At 43.8% G+C, this 12,922-nt stretch overlaps 1 protein-coding gene across 5 annotated transcripts in view; it reads right to left on the reverse strand.

The window, feature by feature from the left end:
- Nucleotides 1–12,916, reverse strand: part of PER3 (period circadian regulator 3) — a 66,607-nt gene extending 53,691 nt beyond the window's left edge. For 4 of the 5 annotated variants that reach the window (XM_017856082.1, XM_017856080.1, XM_017856079.1 and 1 more), the window contains exons 1-6: nucleotides 12,859–12,915; nucleotides 12,258–12,602; nucleotides 11,670–11,815; nucleotides 10,726–10,841; nucleotides 9,303–9,504; nucleotides 3,241–3,289 (exon numbers count right to left, since the gene is read on the reverse strand). In XM_017856082.1, the coding sequence (XP_017711571.1) occupies nucleotides 3,241–3,289; nucleotides 9,303–9,504; nucleotides 10,726–10,841; nucleotides 11,670–11,815; nucleotides 12,258–12,409 (665 nt within the window). In that variant the 5' untranslated portion in view covers nucleotides 12,410–12,602; nucleotides 12,859–12,915. Of the gene's footprint in view, nucleotides 1–3,240; nucleotides 3,290–9,302; nucleotides 9,505–10,725; nucleotides 10,842–11,669; nucleotides 11,816–12,257; nucleotides 12,603–12,858 lie in introns of all 5 variants that reach the window. The other variant, XM_017856081.1, reaches the window with a different exon arrangement.
- Nucleotides 12,917–12,922: the final 6 nt, after the last annotated feature.

The following is a 12,922-nucleotide window of genomic DNA, read 5'->3' on the forward strand; positions in this document are numbered from 1 at the left end:
ATATATATATATATATATCCAGAATATACAACTATTTCTACCTCCCCTGGCATGCTGGCCTATACCCCGTACCTCTGTAACAGCCTCCAACTTCCCTCCCTGCCTCCCCTCTTCCCCCTCCGAAGTATCTTCAACATTGCAGCCAACACCAGCCTTTCATAATGGAAACTGTTTCTGGGCCAGGCACGGTGGCTCACGCCTGTAATCCCAACACTTTGGGAGGTCAAGGAGGTTGGATCACTTGAGGTCAGGAGTTCAAGACCAGACTGGCCAACATGGAGAAACCCTGTCTCTACAATAAATACAAAAATTAGCTGTGGTGGTGCATGCCTGTAGTCCCAGCTCCTCGGGAGGCTGAGGTAGGAGAATTGTTGGAACCCAGGAGGCAGAGGTTGCAGTGAACGGAGATTGTGCCACTGCACTCCAGCTTGGGGGGACACAGTGAGATCCTGTCACAAAAAAAAAAAAAAAGGAAACAAATGAATGCTTCCTACCTCCGTTCACTGAAAATTCCTAGAAGCAATGACAACCCTGTAGCAATAACCATCCCTATCATCCAGATTGGGCCTCCAAACATGAATGCCATTTCCCACCACAAGGAACCAGGATCCTTAGAGAAATGACTGAGGCCACGTCTGGGTTAAGGAATGTCTAAAATGAGTCTGGGCATCTCATGCTTAAAACAATGGAAGCTGTCAAAGACCATGGGGCACTCTCACAAGGGTACAGGGGCCAACCCAAAGGGATTCCTACTGGCCTAAGATGGGACCATTTTGAGCCCTAAAACATGAATGAGAACTTTCTCTCTTAGAATGACACTCTGAAATATTGACGGACGAAATCAGACGAGATCTGAGCTACACTGCCTGGTAACTTGGGAAGAGGGGGTTAAGGAACTGGTGCTGGCAGAGATCACACCAGACTGGCCAGGGTTCAAATTCTTAAAAAGCTGGGTGATGAGACCGTAGCAGCTCATTACATTATCTTTTCTTCTTTTGTGTTATGTTTGAAAATTCCCAAAGAAAAACATTTTGAAAATAATTAAGGGATAAACTGAAATAAAACACTTCGTGCAGAAGTCACAGGTCCCTGTGGTGTGGCCCGTGCTTCCCTGTCTTCTTCCATCCTCGCTCCTTCCACCACTCTGGCCACAGCAGCTCCATGTCACTCCTCCCACAGGCCAGGCATGGCCCACCCCAAGGGCCTCTGTGCCTGCTGCTCCCTCTGCCTGGAACACACTTTCTCAGACACTTGCCACCCCTCAGATACTGGTGTGGCTCACCCCCTGCCCTCCTTCTGGTCACTGTTGCCAATTAGGCTTCCTAAGAGCTCCTGGATACAACAGCCATCTCCCACTTCCCAGAACTCCCGCTCTTTGCTTTACTGTCTACACACAACTTATCACGAGCCAACACGTAGGCATTTGAATACGTGTTTATTATTGGTCTCCTCCTCACAGAATTTAAGGTACATGAGGCAAGAACTCTGGATCCCAGCACTGACAAAGTGCCTGGCTCAGAGAAAGCACCCCAAAATATTTATTAACATCAGAAACACACATGGCACTTATTAGGAGGCAGGAACTGTTCTAAGATCTTCATACAACTCACTTGTGAATGATCCCTTGGAACAACACAGCTCCTCCCACTGCTGCGCCCTTCCTCAGGCCGTCCCTCCCAAGCATCCAGATCCTATGAGTTCAAGTACCCCAATTCCATGGAGTATTGGAATATTAGACTATTTCATCATGAGGGTTCTTCTTCTCTCTAAACACCTAGAGCATTTAGTAACTTCAATACTAAAACCAGCAATCACAATGTCATCTTAACATACTTGCTCTTTTTATTATGAAAGAACATAATACATTATTTTCATCTTATATACATAACAACATATATAATATGTATTACATATATTACATATGTAACATAAAGGGAACACTAATAATATATTGCAGCAAATTTAAAAGATAAAAAAATTCAGTAGTAATTCCCACCAGCAATCAACCACTGTTAAAATTTTCATCTATTTTCTTCTGGTTCACTGTCTCTAGATCTTTTAAATCCTTCTCACAAATATAAATCTCTTGTTTTCTTTAAAGCTATTAAAATTTTCAAAAGTTAATTTTGGGCGGGGCGCAGGTGGCTCAGCCCTGTAATCCAAGCATTTGGGAGGCCAAGGGGCGGATCACAATGGTCAGGGATCGAGACATCCTGGCTACACGGCTGAAACCAGTCTACTAAAAAATACAAAAAAACTAGCCGGCGGTGCGGGCCGCTGTAGTGCGGTCTACTCGGGAGGTGAGCAGAAGCGTGCACCCGGCAGAGGCGAGTTGAGTGAGTGAGATCCGGCCCTGCACTCGGGCCTGGGGCGAAGAGCGGGGGCGTGGGGGGGGAGGGGAGAGGGGGGGGTGGTGTGGGTGGGGGGGGTGGGAAGGGGGGGGAGAGGTGAGATAGTGTGGGTGGGGTGGGTGGGGGGGAGAGGGGTGAGGGGGAGGGGGGTAGGGCCGAGGAGGTGGGGGGGGAGTGGGGGGGAGGTAGGGAGGGAGATCCGTCCTCAAAAAAAAAAAAAAAAAAAAAAAAAAAAAAAAAAATTACTTTTAAATGTGATCTGAAAACAAAGAGCAAACAGAAAAGAGCCCAAAACAACCGTCATTTTAGGGTACTTCACATCTAGTGACTCTCATACGAATGCTCCCAGAGTTAAGAATTATTTTCTAGACATTTTTCCTATCGCATTATTATTATTTATTTTTATTTTTTCTGAGACAGAGTCTCACTCTGTCGCCAGGCTGGAGCGCAATGATGCCATCTCAGCTCACTGCAACCTCCACTTCCCAGGTTCAAGTGATTCTCCTGCCTCAGCCTCCCAAGTAGCTGGGACTACAGGCGTGCACCACCACACCCAGCTAATTTTTGTATTTTTAGTAGAGACTCCGTTTCACTATGTGTCAGGGATGGTCACGACCTCTTGACCTTATAATCCGCCCACCTCTGCTTCCCAAAGCGCTGGGATTACAGGTGTGAGCCACTGTGCCCAGTCTCCTACTGCATTATTTATCTAGTTTTCTCATGAGCATGTCTCTTCTCAATCAAAAACGACCTCCTTGTGGCAAGAAACAAGTCTTATTTTTTGTATCTTGCAACAGAAGTGAGCTGAATACACAACAATCAAACTAACTGCAAAATAAACTCAGAGCATAATCCACTGTTTCTGGCTTCCACGAGCCACTATACTTACCGGATCCTGCAGAAAAAAGGTTTCACCGGAGCACATTCATACCGTGGAGCTGTTAGAAAGAAAGATGCCTGGTCAGTCACTCCCTCTTAGCCAAGTCTTTCTCAGTGAAACAATGTCGTACCATTACCAAACAACAAACTATTTTTTAAAAAAGAGAGAGAGGTCTCCTTGATTAAAATGGAACCTTCTTCCTTCATTTTGAGATCCAGTCACATCCTAGTATTTCCCAATTCTAGTATTGGGAAATACTGGTATTGGCTTTGGTACTGGAACCGTGAGCCTTACGTGTAACAGTGAGAATCGGTTTTCTCTCTTTCCCTTATTACTTTCCATAGTTCCCAAACTGCCCATGTTCATTATCTCAAAGGTCAATGTAACGATCCTTGGACATAATTATTCTGGTGGTAATATTCCATTCCATTGTAATAGTCTGGACTTTTCTTTTTTTGAGATGGAGACTCTCTCTGTTGTCCAGGCTGGAGCGCAGTGGCGTGATCTTAGCTCACTGCAAGCTCCACCTCCCGGGTTCATGCCATTCTCCTGCCTCAGCCTCCTGAGTAGCTGGGACTACAGGCGCCTGCCACCATGCGCACCTAATTTTTTGTATTTGTAGTAGAAACAGGGTTTCACCGTGTTAGCCAGGATGGTCTCACAATCTCCTGACCTCGTGATCCGCCCGCCTTGGCCTCCCAAAGTGCTTGGGATTACAGGCGTGAGCCACTGCGCCCAGCCTATTCCGGACCGTTCTAAAAAATTGGGAATTCAGACTATTTTCAGCTTTTTAGCTATATAATTTTCTTTTTTTCTTTAAGCTCTTTCCTTGGATAAATTTCAAAAAGTTGTGTTCCTAGGTCAAATGATAGAATCGTTTTATGACTTTATTGTGTACAGATAAACCTCCAGAAAACTGTACCAATCTTCAGAGTTTTATTAATGTTTTCTCACAACCCTCATGCCAATGATTTCCTAGCAATTCTGTTGATTTCTGCATCATTTTATTGATTTATGAGGTGGTAATTCAGATATGTCTAAATTTGCCTTAGAGGCAGATGAGGCTGAAATTTCTGCCCAGTGTTTGCTGACTGTATGTTATTTCCTCTGATTAGAGCTTCCTGAATATCTTTCGGGCATTTGTTCACTGAAACAAGAAGTCCCCAGTTATAGGAACCACGGAAAACTGTGAGATGTTAAAAAAAATATACACTGAAGGTAGCACAAACAGTGAGAATCCAAAAGAACCAAAATATTGAATAAGCAGCCCAGGTCTTCAAACTTCTAGGAAACAATCACAGAAGAATCAGAAAGCATTAATAAAGCACTGAAGATTGGTATAATCTTCTACAGAAAACAGCCTTTAGTATGAGGTCAGTTTGCTTATACCATTTATTCATCACACCAGACACCTGAACTCCAACTGCACTCACTAGAAGTCCTGGACCACTGAAAGCCAGACTACGTGATCTAAGACAGCAGACATGAGCCCATGATGCATTTCCATTCCTACGCTGTAAATATGTGATGCTTGTTTCTAAAAGCGTGCTCTGAAGAAGTAATGGTCAGATCCTTCTAAGAGGTTTGCACAAGACGTGTTAAACAGAAACATATTCTAATATAGGACCATAGGCTGACAACAGCTGAGTGGATTGCTTCCTAAGTCCTCTTGATGTTCTGTGTGCTCAAAGTAAGGAATCGAAGGAGGTAACGCAGGCATAGCCTAGAAAGGGGGTGGCGTTAACCAACTGCTCTCAGTAAGAGTATCAATCCTTGAGATCTATAAGGCAAAAGTACAATATAAAGAGTAAACTAGAATTACATCATGCCTTATGGCATAAGTGAATTCTGAGATCCAAAAGAATTATTTCAGGGCATACTAATATTTTACACAAAAGGTGATATGGTTTGGCTGTATCCCCACCCAAATCTCAACTTGAATTGTAGTTCCCATAATCCCCACACGTCAAGGGAGGGACGTGGTGGGAGGTAACTGAATCATGGGGGTGGTTGCCCTCATCCTGTTCTGGTGACAGTGAGTTCTCATGAGATCTGATGGTTTTATAAGGGGCTTTTCTCCCTTTTGCTTGGCACTGCTCCTTGCTGCTGCCACGTGAAGGACATGTCCCCTTCTGCCATGATTGTAAGTTTCCTGAGGCCTCCCCAGCCATGCTGAACTCAGTCAATTAAAACTCTTTCCTTTATAAATTACCCAGTCTTGGTATGTCTTTATTAGCAGCGTGAGAATGGACTAATACAGTAAACTTGTACTGCAGAGTGGGGTGCTGCCATAGATACCCAAAAATGCAGAAGTGACTTTGGAACTGGGTAACAGGTTGAAACAGTTTGGAGCGCTCAGAAGACGACAAGAAAATGTGGGAAAGTCTGGAACTTCCTAGAGACTTGTTGAATGGCTTTGACCAAAATGCTGATAGTGATATGGACAATGAAGTGCAGGCTGAGGTGGTCTCAGATAGAAATGAGGAACTTGTTGGGACTGGAGTAAAGGACACTTTTGCTATGCAAAGAGACTGGCAACTTTTGCCCCTGTCCTAGAGATCTGTGGAGCTTCAAACTTGAGAGAGATGATTTAGGGTATCTGATGGAAGAAATTTCTAAACGGCAAAGCATTCAAGAGGAAGCAGAGCATAAGAACTTGGAAAATCTGTAGCCTGAAGCTGTGATGGAAAAGAAAAACCCATTTTCTGGGGAGAAATTCAAGCCTGCTGCAAAAATTTGCATAAGTAACAAGCAGCCAAATGTTAATCACCAAGTCAATGGGGAAAATGTCTTCAGGGCATGTCAGAGACTTCACAGCAGCCCCTCCCATCACAGGCTGAGGCCTAGGAGGGAGAAAATGGTTTTCTGGGCCTGGTCCAGGTCCCCACTGCTCTGTGCAACCTTGGGACATTGCACCCTCCATTCCAGCTGCTTCAGCTCCAGCTGTGGCTAAAAGGAACCAAGGTACAGCTCAGGTTATAGCTTCAGAGAGTGAAAGCCCTATTCCTTGGCAGCTTCCATATGGTGTTGGTACTGCAGGTGTGCAGAAGACAAGAACTGAGGTTTGGAAACCTCTGCCTAGATTTCAGAGGATGTATGGAAATGCCTGGATGTCTAGGCAGAAGTCTGGTACAGGGGCGGAGCCCTCAGAGAGAACCTCTGCTAAGACAGACGTGTAAGGGAAATTTGGGTTCGGAGCCCACAGTCTTCAATGGGGGACTCCCTAGTGGAGCTGTGAGAAGAGGGCCACCATCCTTCAGACCCAAGAATGGTAGATCCACCGAAAGCTTGCACTGTGTGCCTAGAAAAGCCACAGACACTCAATGCCAGCCCATGAAACCAGCCATAAGGGAGGCTGTAGCCTGCAAAGCCACAGGGGCAGAGCTACCCAAGGCTGTAGGAGCCCACCTCTTGCACCAGCATGACCTGAATGTGAGACATGGAGTCAAAGGAGATTATTTCGAAGCTTTAATTATTGCTTCAGTGGATTTCAGACTTGCAAGGGGCCTGTAGCCCCTTTGTTTTGGCCAATTTCTCCCATTTGAAATAAGTGTATTTACCCAATGCCTGTGCCTCTATTGTATCTAGGAGGCAACTAACTCGCTTTGGACTTTGCAGGCTCATAGGTGAAAGGGACTTGCCTTGTCACATATGAGACTTTGGACTTGGACTTTTGGGCTAATGCTGGAATGAGCTAAGACTGGGGGACTGTTGGAAAAGCATGATTGTGTTTTGAAATGTGAGGACATGCGATCTGGGAGGGCTCAAGAGCAAAATGGTATGGTTTGGCAGTGTCTCATTCAAATCTCATCTTGAACTATAGTTCCATGTGTGGTGGGAGGAACCTGGTGGGATAGATAATTGAATCATGGGGGCAGTTTCCCCCATGCTATTCTCATGATCGTAAGTTCTCATGAGATCTGATGGTTTTATAAGGGGCTTCCCGCTTCACCTGGCTCCCATTCTTCTCCTTCCTGCCATCATGTGTAGAAAGACAGGTTTGCTTCCCCTTCCGTCATGATTGTAAGTTTCCCGAGGCCTCCCCAGTCATGTGGAACTGTGAGTCAATTAAACTTCTTTCCTTTATTAATTACCCAGTCTCAGATAGTTCTTTATAGCAGCATAAGAATGGACTAATACAGAAGGGAAATATTCCAGTAATCAGTAATCAGCAAAAATGAAAAGGTTGAAAAGACACAGGCAGTGCTGAAGGAAAAATACCTGGGGAAAAAATGGGAAAGACCTGGCAGACAATATTGTATATGTCCTGTTCACAGCTGTATCTGCATCTGGACTAGTTCTTGACCCACAGTAATTGTTAAATAAATGTTTACAGAATGAACAGCTAACAAAAGCAGAGAAACAAATATAGACAATTAAAGGTTGAAAATGTATATTTAGGAAAGGGGAAGATAAATAAAATCAGTATTTTTGAAAGATGGGAAAAGAGGTAGAAGCAAGCAGGGATGACACACATGTTTTCTAGAGCTTATGTAACACTATTTTTAAAAGATGGGGCAATCTATAATTGGAATAAGAAACATGTAAAGCTATCCTTCATTAAATTAAGTAGTGGGTAAAAAATTAGAAATAGTAGAATTTCAGATATGAAGATAAAAAAGTTATGGAGATCTGTTTCACAACAACGTAAACATCCTTCACAGCAATGGGGTGAATGCCTAAAAATGATTAAAATGGTGTATTAGGTCCGTTTGCATGCTGCTGATAAAGACATACCCAAGACTGGGCAATTTACAAAAGAAAGAGGTTTAATGGACTTACAGTTCCACATGGCTGGGGAGGTCTCACAATCATGGCAGAAGGCAAGGAGGGGCAAGTCGAATCTTACATGGATGGTGGCAGGCAGAGAGAGAGAGCTTGTGCAGAGAAACTCCCATTTTTAAAGCAATCAGATCTCATGAGACTTATTCACTATCACGAGAACAGCATGGGAAAGACGCCCTCATGATGCAATTATCTCCCACTGGGTTCCTCCCAGGACACATGAGAATTGTGGGAGTTACAATTCAACATGAGATTTGGGTGGGGACACAGTCAAACTATATCATATGGTAAATCGTATGTGTTTTTACCACAGTGAATTTTTTTTTTTATTTAGAGAGAAGGGCTTGGAATCAAAGAGAAGGCTGATATATACATATACATATTTAAAGCTCTTTAAGAGACACTTCACAAAGAATACAAAATAATAAAGGATGACTGAAAAGAAATAAATTAAGATCCCACAGGACCAAATGTCACAAAGAAAATTGTAATAGGTATCTTTGAATTAGGAAAAAAAGCATTCCAGAAGGAAAACAAAGTAATAAGACTCATAACTTTCAGGGGCAAGAAAAACTGTAAGACAGCTAATGATCTGAAAAAAAATTTTTTTTCCCCAGAAACAGAGTAACAGAGTTTCACTCTTGTCACCCAGGCTGGAGTGCAATGGTGTGATCTTGCCTCACTGCAACCTCTGCCTCCCGGGTTCAAGCACTTCTCGTGCCTCAGCCCTCTGAGTAGCTGGGATTACAGGCATGCACTACCATGCCTGGCTAATTTTTGTACTTTTAGTAGAGACGGTGTTTCACCATGTTGGCCAGGCTGGTCTGGAACTCCTGACTTCAGGTGAGCCACCTGCCTCAACCTCCCAAAGTGCTGGGATTACAGGCGTGAGGCACCATGCCCAGCCTAATGATCCGATTTTTATCTCCAAAGTAAAATCTCTCATACAAGGAAATCATGAAAGAGGAAAAATATTTAATTTTAACTTAAAGGAAACAGAGCCTTCATAGCAACTAAACCACTATACGATATGCTGGTAATGAAATAATATTTATGACATATAATCTGTGAAACAGACCTGACAAAATGGAAAAAAATGCATTGAGTCTTTATGTTATCAGAAGGTTTTAAAATGCTGTTTTCATCACATAACTTTCTGTAACAGGAATAAGAAAAAACAGATAGTTTGCAGGTTCTAAATAATGTGTTAATTTCTGTACTATTCCTGTAAAAATGAAACCGATCTTGATGAGGAAAGACAGACATCTGAACATTGGTCCTGTTACCTCTTTGGGTCCAGTTGTTCCAGAAGGGAAGCTGAGCTCTGGCAGTGTGCGCGTAGAATACCCTCACGTCTTGAGGGGCAAGCAGGTCCACAAAGTGAGAAGACGCCAGGACATCTTTCTTACGATTCAGGATCAAAGCAGCCTGTTCAGAAATGTGCACTAACCTTCCAGACAGAAATGAAAATACTGCCACAAAGGTATCCTATGAAAAACATTGAAAATAAATGCAAATATTGAGGTACTCGCCAGCAATATTCCCTGAAAGGTAAATTTCTTCTAGATCTCTAACATGATCAATATCTTAAAATACACAGGCACAACCTACAAATGCAACAAAACTCCTCTAAGAATTGTCTCCAACATCCTTCTTAAATATTCTCCTAAGACCCGCACTTCACCTATTGAAGGTTCGATTTCTATGCCAAAAAATATACTAGATCATTTTATGCAGACTAAACATACATATGGCACATAACTTTTCCTCTGCAAACTGTGCCTTACACCTGGGTGGACAGTGTTCTCGTCATCAACGCAGATTCTATGCTTTAAGACACGCTGAAGATTCACCTTCTTTAAGAAGCTGTCCATGACGAACCTCATTACATAAGCATCACTGCTCTAATTTCTTCCATTACACATAAATGAAACTTATTTATAATCAGCAGTTTGTTTGCTAGCATTGGCATGCTTTCCTCTCTAGCTTTATTTTAAATGTCTTAAAAGACAAATATTTTCTTATTTTAAAAAAATCTCCATAGCACCTATTACAGTACTATGTACACAGCAGTCCATAAAATAAGCACTGTTATAATAGTAGGGATAGCTCATGTTCCACTATTACAAAATCTTTAAGTTACAATTATGTTGAGGTCTGTACAAAAAAATAAGTAATCTCCACCGTATCAACCAAACATGAGTCTCAATTACTCTGTCAAACAAGAAGAGAGATTAAAAAAAGATATACTAAAGGTCTCTTCCAAAATTTTATGAAAAATGACAGCATCTCAACTCACCTGTTCTATAACATCCAGTTGTTACAACTTGAAGTAGTAGATATTGGAACTAAGAATGATATAAATAGAAATTAACAATTCGGAGATTAGAATAAGATGCAGGAAATTACTCTGCAGTGTAATTTTTATTTTCTCTTAATTCAAGAGAGCTTGGGAATGCTAAGGAGCTAGAAGCACCTCATAACCAAAGTCACTGAACTGCACAGCACATAGAATGGGCTGCTTCTGCTTTTGGATGTTTTCTCTGGCAAGGGCGGAGAAGCTACACCATGCCTCTTTAGCAGTTCCTCCTTTGCTTCTCTCAAATTGTGGTTGCTGAAACGTTGTTATTCTTCTTAAAAACCTACATCTAGAGCAGGTCCTTAGGAAAAGTCACCCAGGTTGATATGGCAAAATGCATGAATTCTTACTGTGTTTTTGGAAGTGTGTTCTGAAGCAATAGTGGCCAACTCCTCAAGACTGTACATGGTCACATCTGCCTGAGGTGCTCCATTTTGACTGAGAATCTGGAAAAACTCACCGTTTGCTAAGAAACACAGGGAGATAAACAGGTAGTCCAGTGACAACAGTATCTTTAGGAAACCATTTTTATCACTATCAAGCTGGATTATTTTTTTCGGATGAGAACACCTCGGTGCATTTTTCTCAAAAACAGATAATTTTCTGCTTTTACCTAAACTACTGATAATTGTGCAAACTTAAGAGTTGATGTTATGAATTCTGCATGTTCCGGATCACAGGGAGCAAGATATATTTAAGGTACTAAAAAAATTTCAGATGCATACACAATTTTTTTTGGAGGGGGAGCAGAAACTACTCCATCATTCAGGGACATATCATATATGATGCACTGAGGTTTCTGCTAAAGAGAATAGGGCTTTAATGAAATCCCTTGAGATGTCAGAGAGAAAAAGAAAAGTGTTTACAACAGTTCATTTTTAGTGTAATAAATTCCTGATATATCATTACCACATTTTAAAAGTATGTGTATGGTACGTAAAGGTAACTATTTAGTGGAATGCATTTTTCCCCCATAACTTCCATAGAAGACAATGTTTTTTTAAAAGGTTAGCCTTCAAAACGTGCTTATGCTAAACTCTACTCTCTTGCAACAAATGAGCAAAAAAACATTGCATAGTTACTATACGCTATTATACAGATAAAAGTTTTCCTGGTCTTTCACATGTGAAAAATTAAGACATGAATGGAATTGGCATAGATTTGCTCATCTTCCATAAAGCACCAGAAAAAGCTCAAAGTATCTGTCTGACTAAGACTCCACTGATCACTTCTCTGGCTGCTTGTGTGAGTCCTGGTGCACTTGTAGGATCGAATATTTCTCCGGCTTGTTTACCTTGCACGCTGTGGACACAGCGGAGAGCATAGTTGAGGGCATCTAGAGTGCTTGGTTTATTGCGTCTCTCCGAGGGGAAGTATTTTTTCATTTCTTGGACAACCATGATAAGTTCTTCAGAAACTCTGTTTCGATCTTGCTGTTCACTGGAAGATAAAAAAAAATTACAACTTCACACCTATGAAGATAACAGCATCTTGCGGTTTAGGGAACACAAACTGCAAACCAGATAGGTTTCTAAGTAATCTACCGGTATCAGATCAATCACTCCGCAGGCTGGTGACCCCGCTTCCTCCAGGTGGGGAACTTCGGGCAAAGCAACTGGTGAATGACAACATTCTCCACTTACTTTCTCTTAATTCACCTGAGTCCCAACTCAGCTAACTTTTGTAACCACTTTTCTCTCCAGATACTCTTCGGTAATTTTCTTCAGTATCCCAGATCACTTCATCCTACGTTGCCCGAGTCTCCTCCTACACTTTCCCCCGGACTTAGAAACAAAACAATAAAAAGATTTAGGTCCCCCTTTCCTTGCTCCGGGAAGGACAACGAACGCATGGGGCCCTGGGCCTGAAGCCAGCACGTCACCTGTGGCTGCTCTCTGCCAATTTCCTTTGCAGATGGAACTCGGGGCTCCACCGCTCCCCCGATTCTTCGTCCAGGGCCTTGTCCTCAGCCCCCCGTCCCCCGGGGCCAGGAGGTTCCCCGCGGGGCATCTCGAGGTCTCCGCGGGGCTCCATGTAGGGCTGGGACAGCCCGCTGCTTTCTTCTCACTCACTTTGCAGTCGGCGACAGACACCGGTTTCTCACTCTGGTCCGCGCCATGGCGTAAGAGGCGGCCACCACGAGCCAGGGGGTCACGCTCATCTCCGAGGGGCTTCTCCCTCCAGCATTTCCAAAACCCGGAGCTCGTTCGACTTTCAGAAGTCCGGCCTGTGGGGAGGAGACAGGGGTGACAAGGGACAAGTGGAACGGACAGTCCGACGCCAGCGGCCCGGCTGGCGGGGGCGCCCCGACCGCGCGGTCCTCACCCCTGCCCCAACTTTCCCTCAAGCCGAGGGCTGGGGCCTGTGGAGGCGAGCGGCTCGGAAGCGCCACGCTCCGGCAGCCCCCAGTACTGAGGGCCGCACTCGCTTGGCCCCTCTGCCACGCGCGGGTGCCGCGAACTCCCGCCCGGCCGCGCACTCACCGGCTGCTCCCGCCCTCGGCCCCGCGCGCGGCAGCTCGCCCTCTGGGCCGCCCGCGCGCAGTCT

The sequence above is a fragment of the Rhinopithecus bieti genome, unplaced genomic scaffold, assembly GCF_001698545.2.
Source record: "Rhinopithecus bieti isolate Rb0 unplaced genomic scaffold, ASM169854v2 scaffold_40368, whole genome shotgun sequence".
NCBI classification, from domain to species: domain Eukaryota; kingdom Metazoa; phylum Chordata; class Mammalia; order Primates; family Cercopithecidae; genus Rhinopithecus; species Rhinopithecus bieti.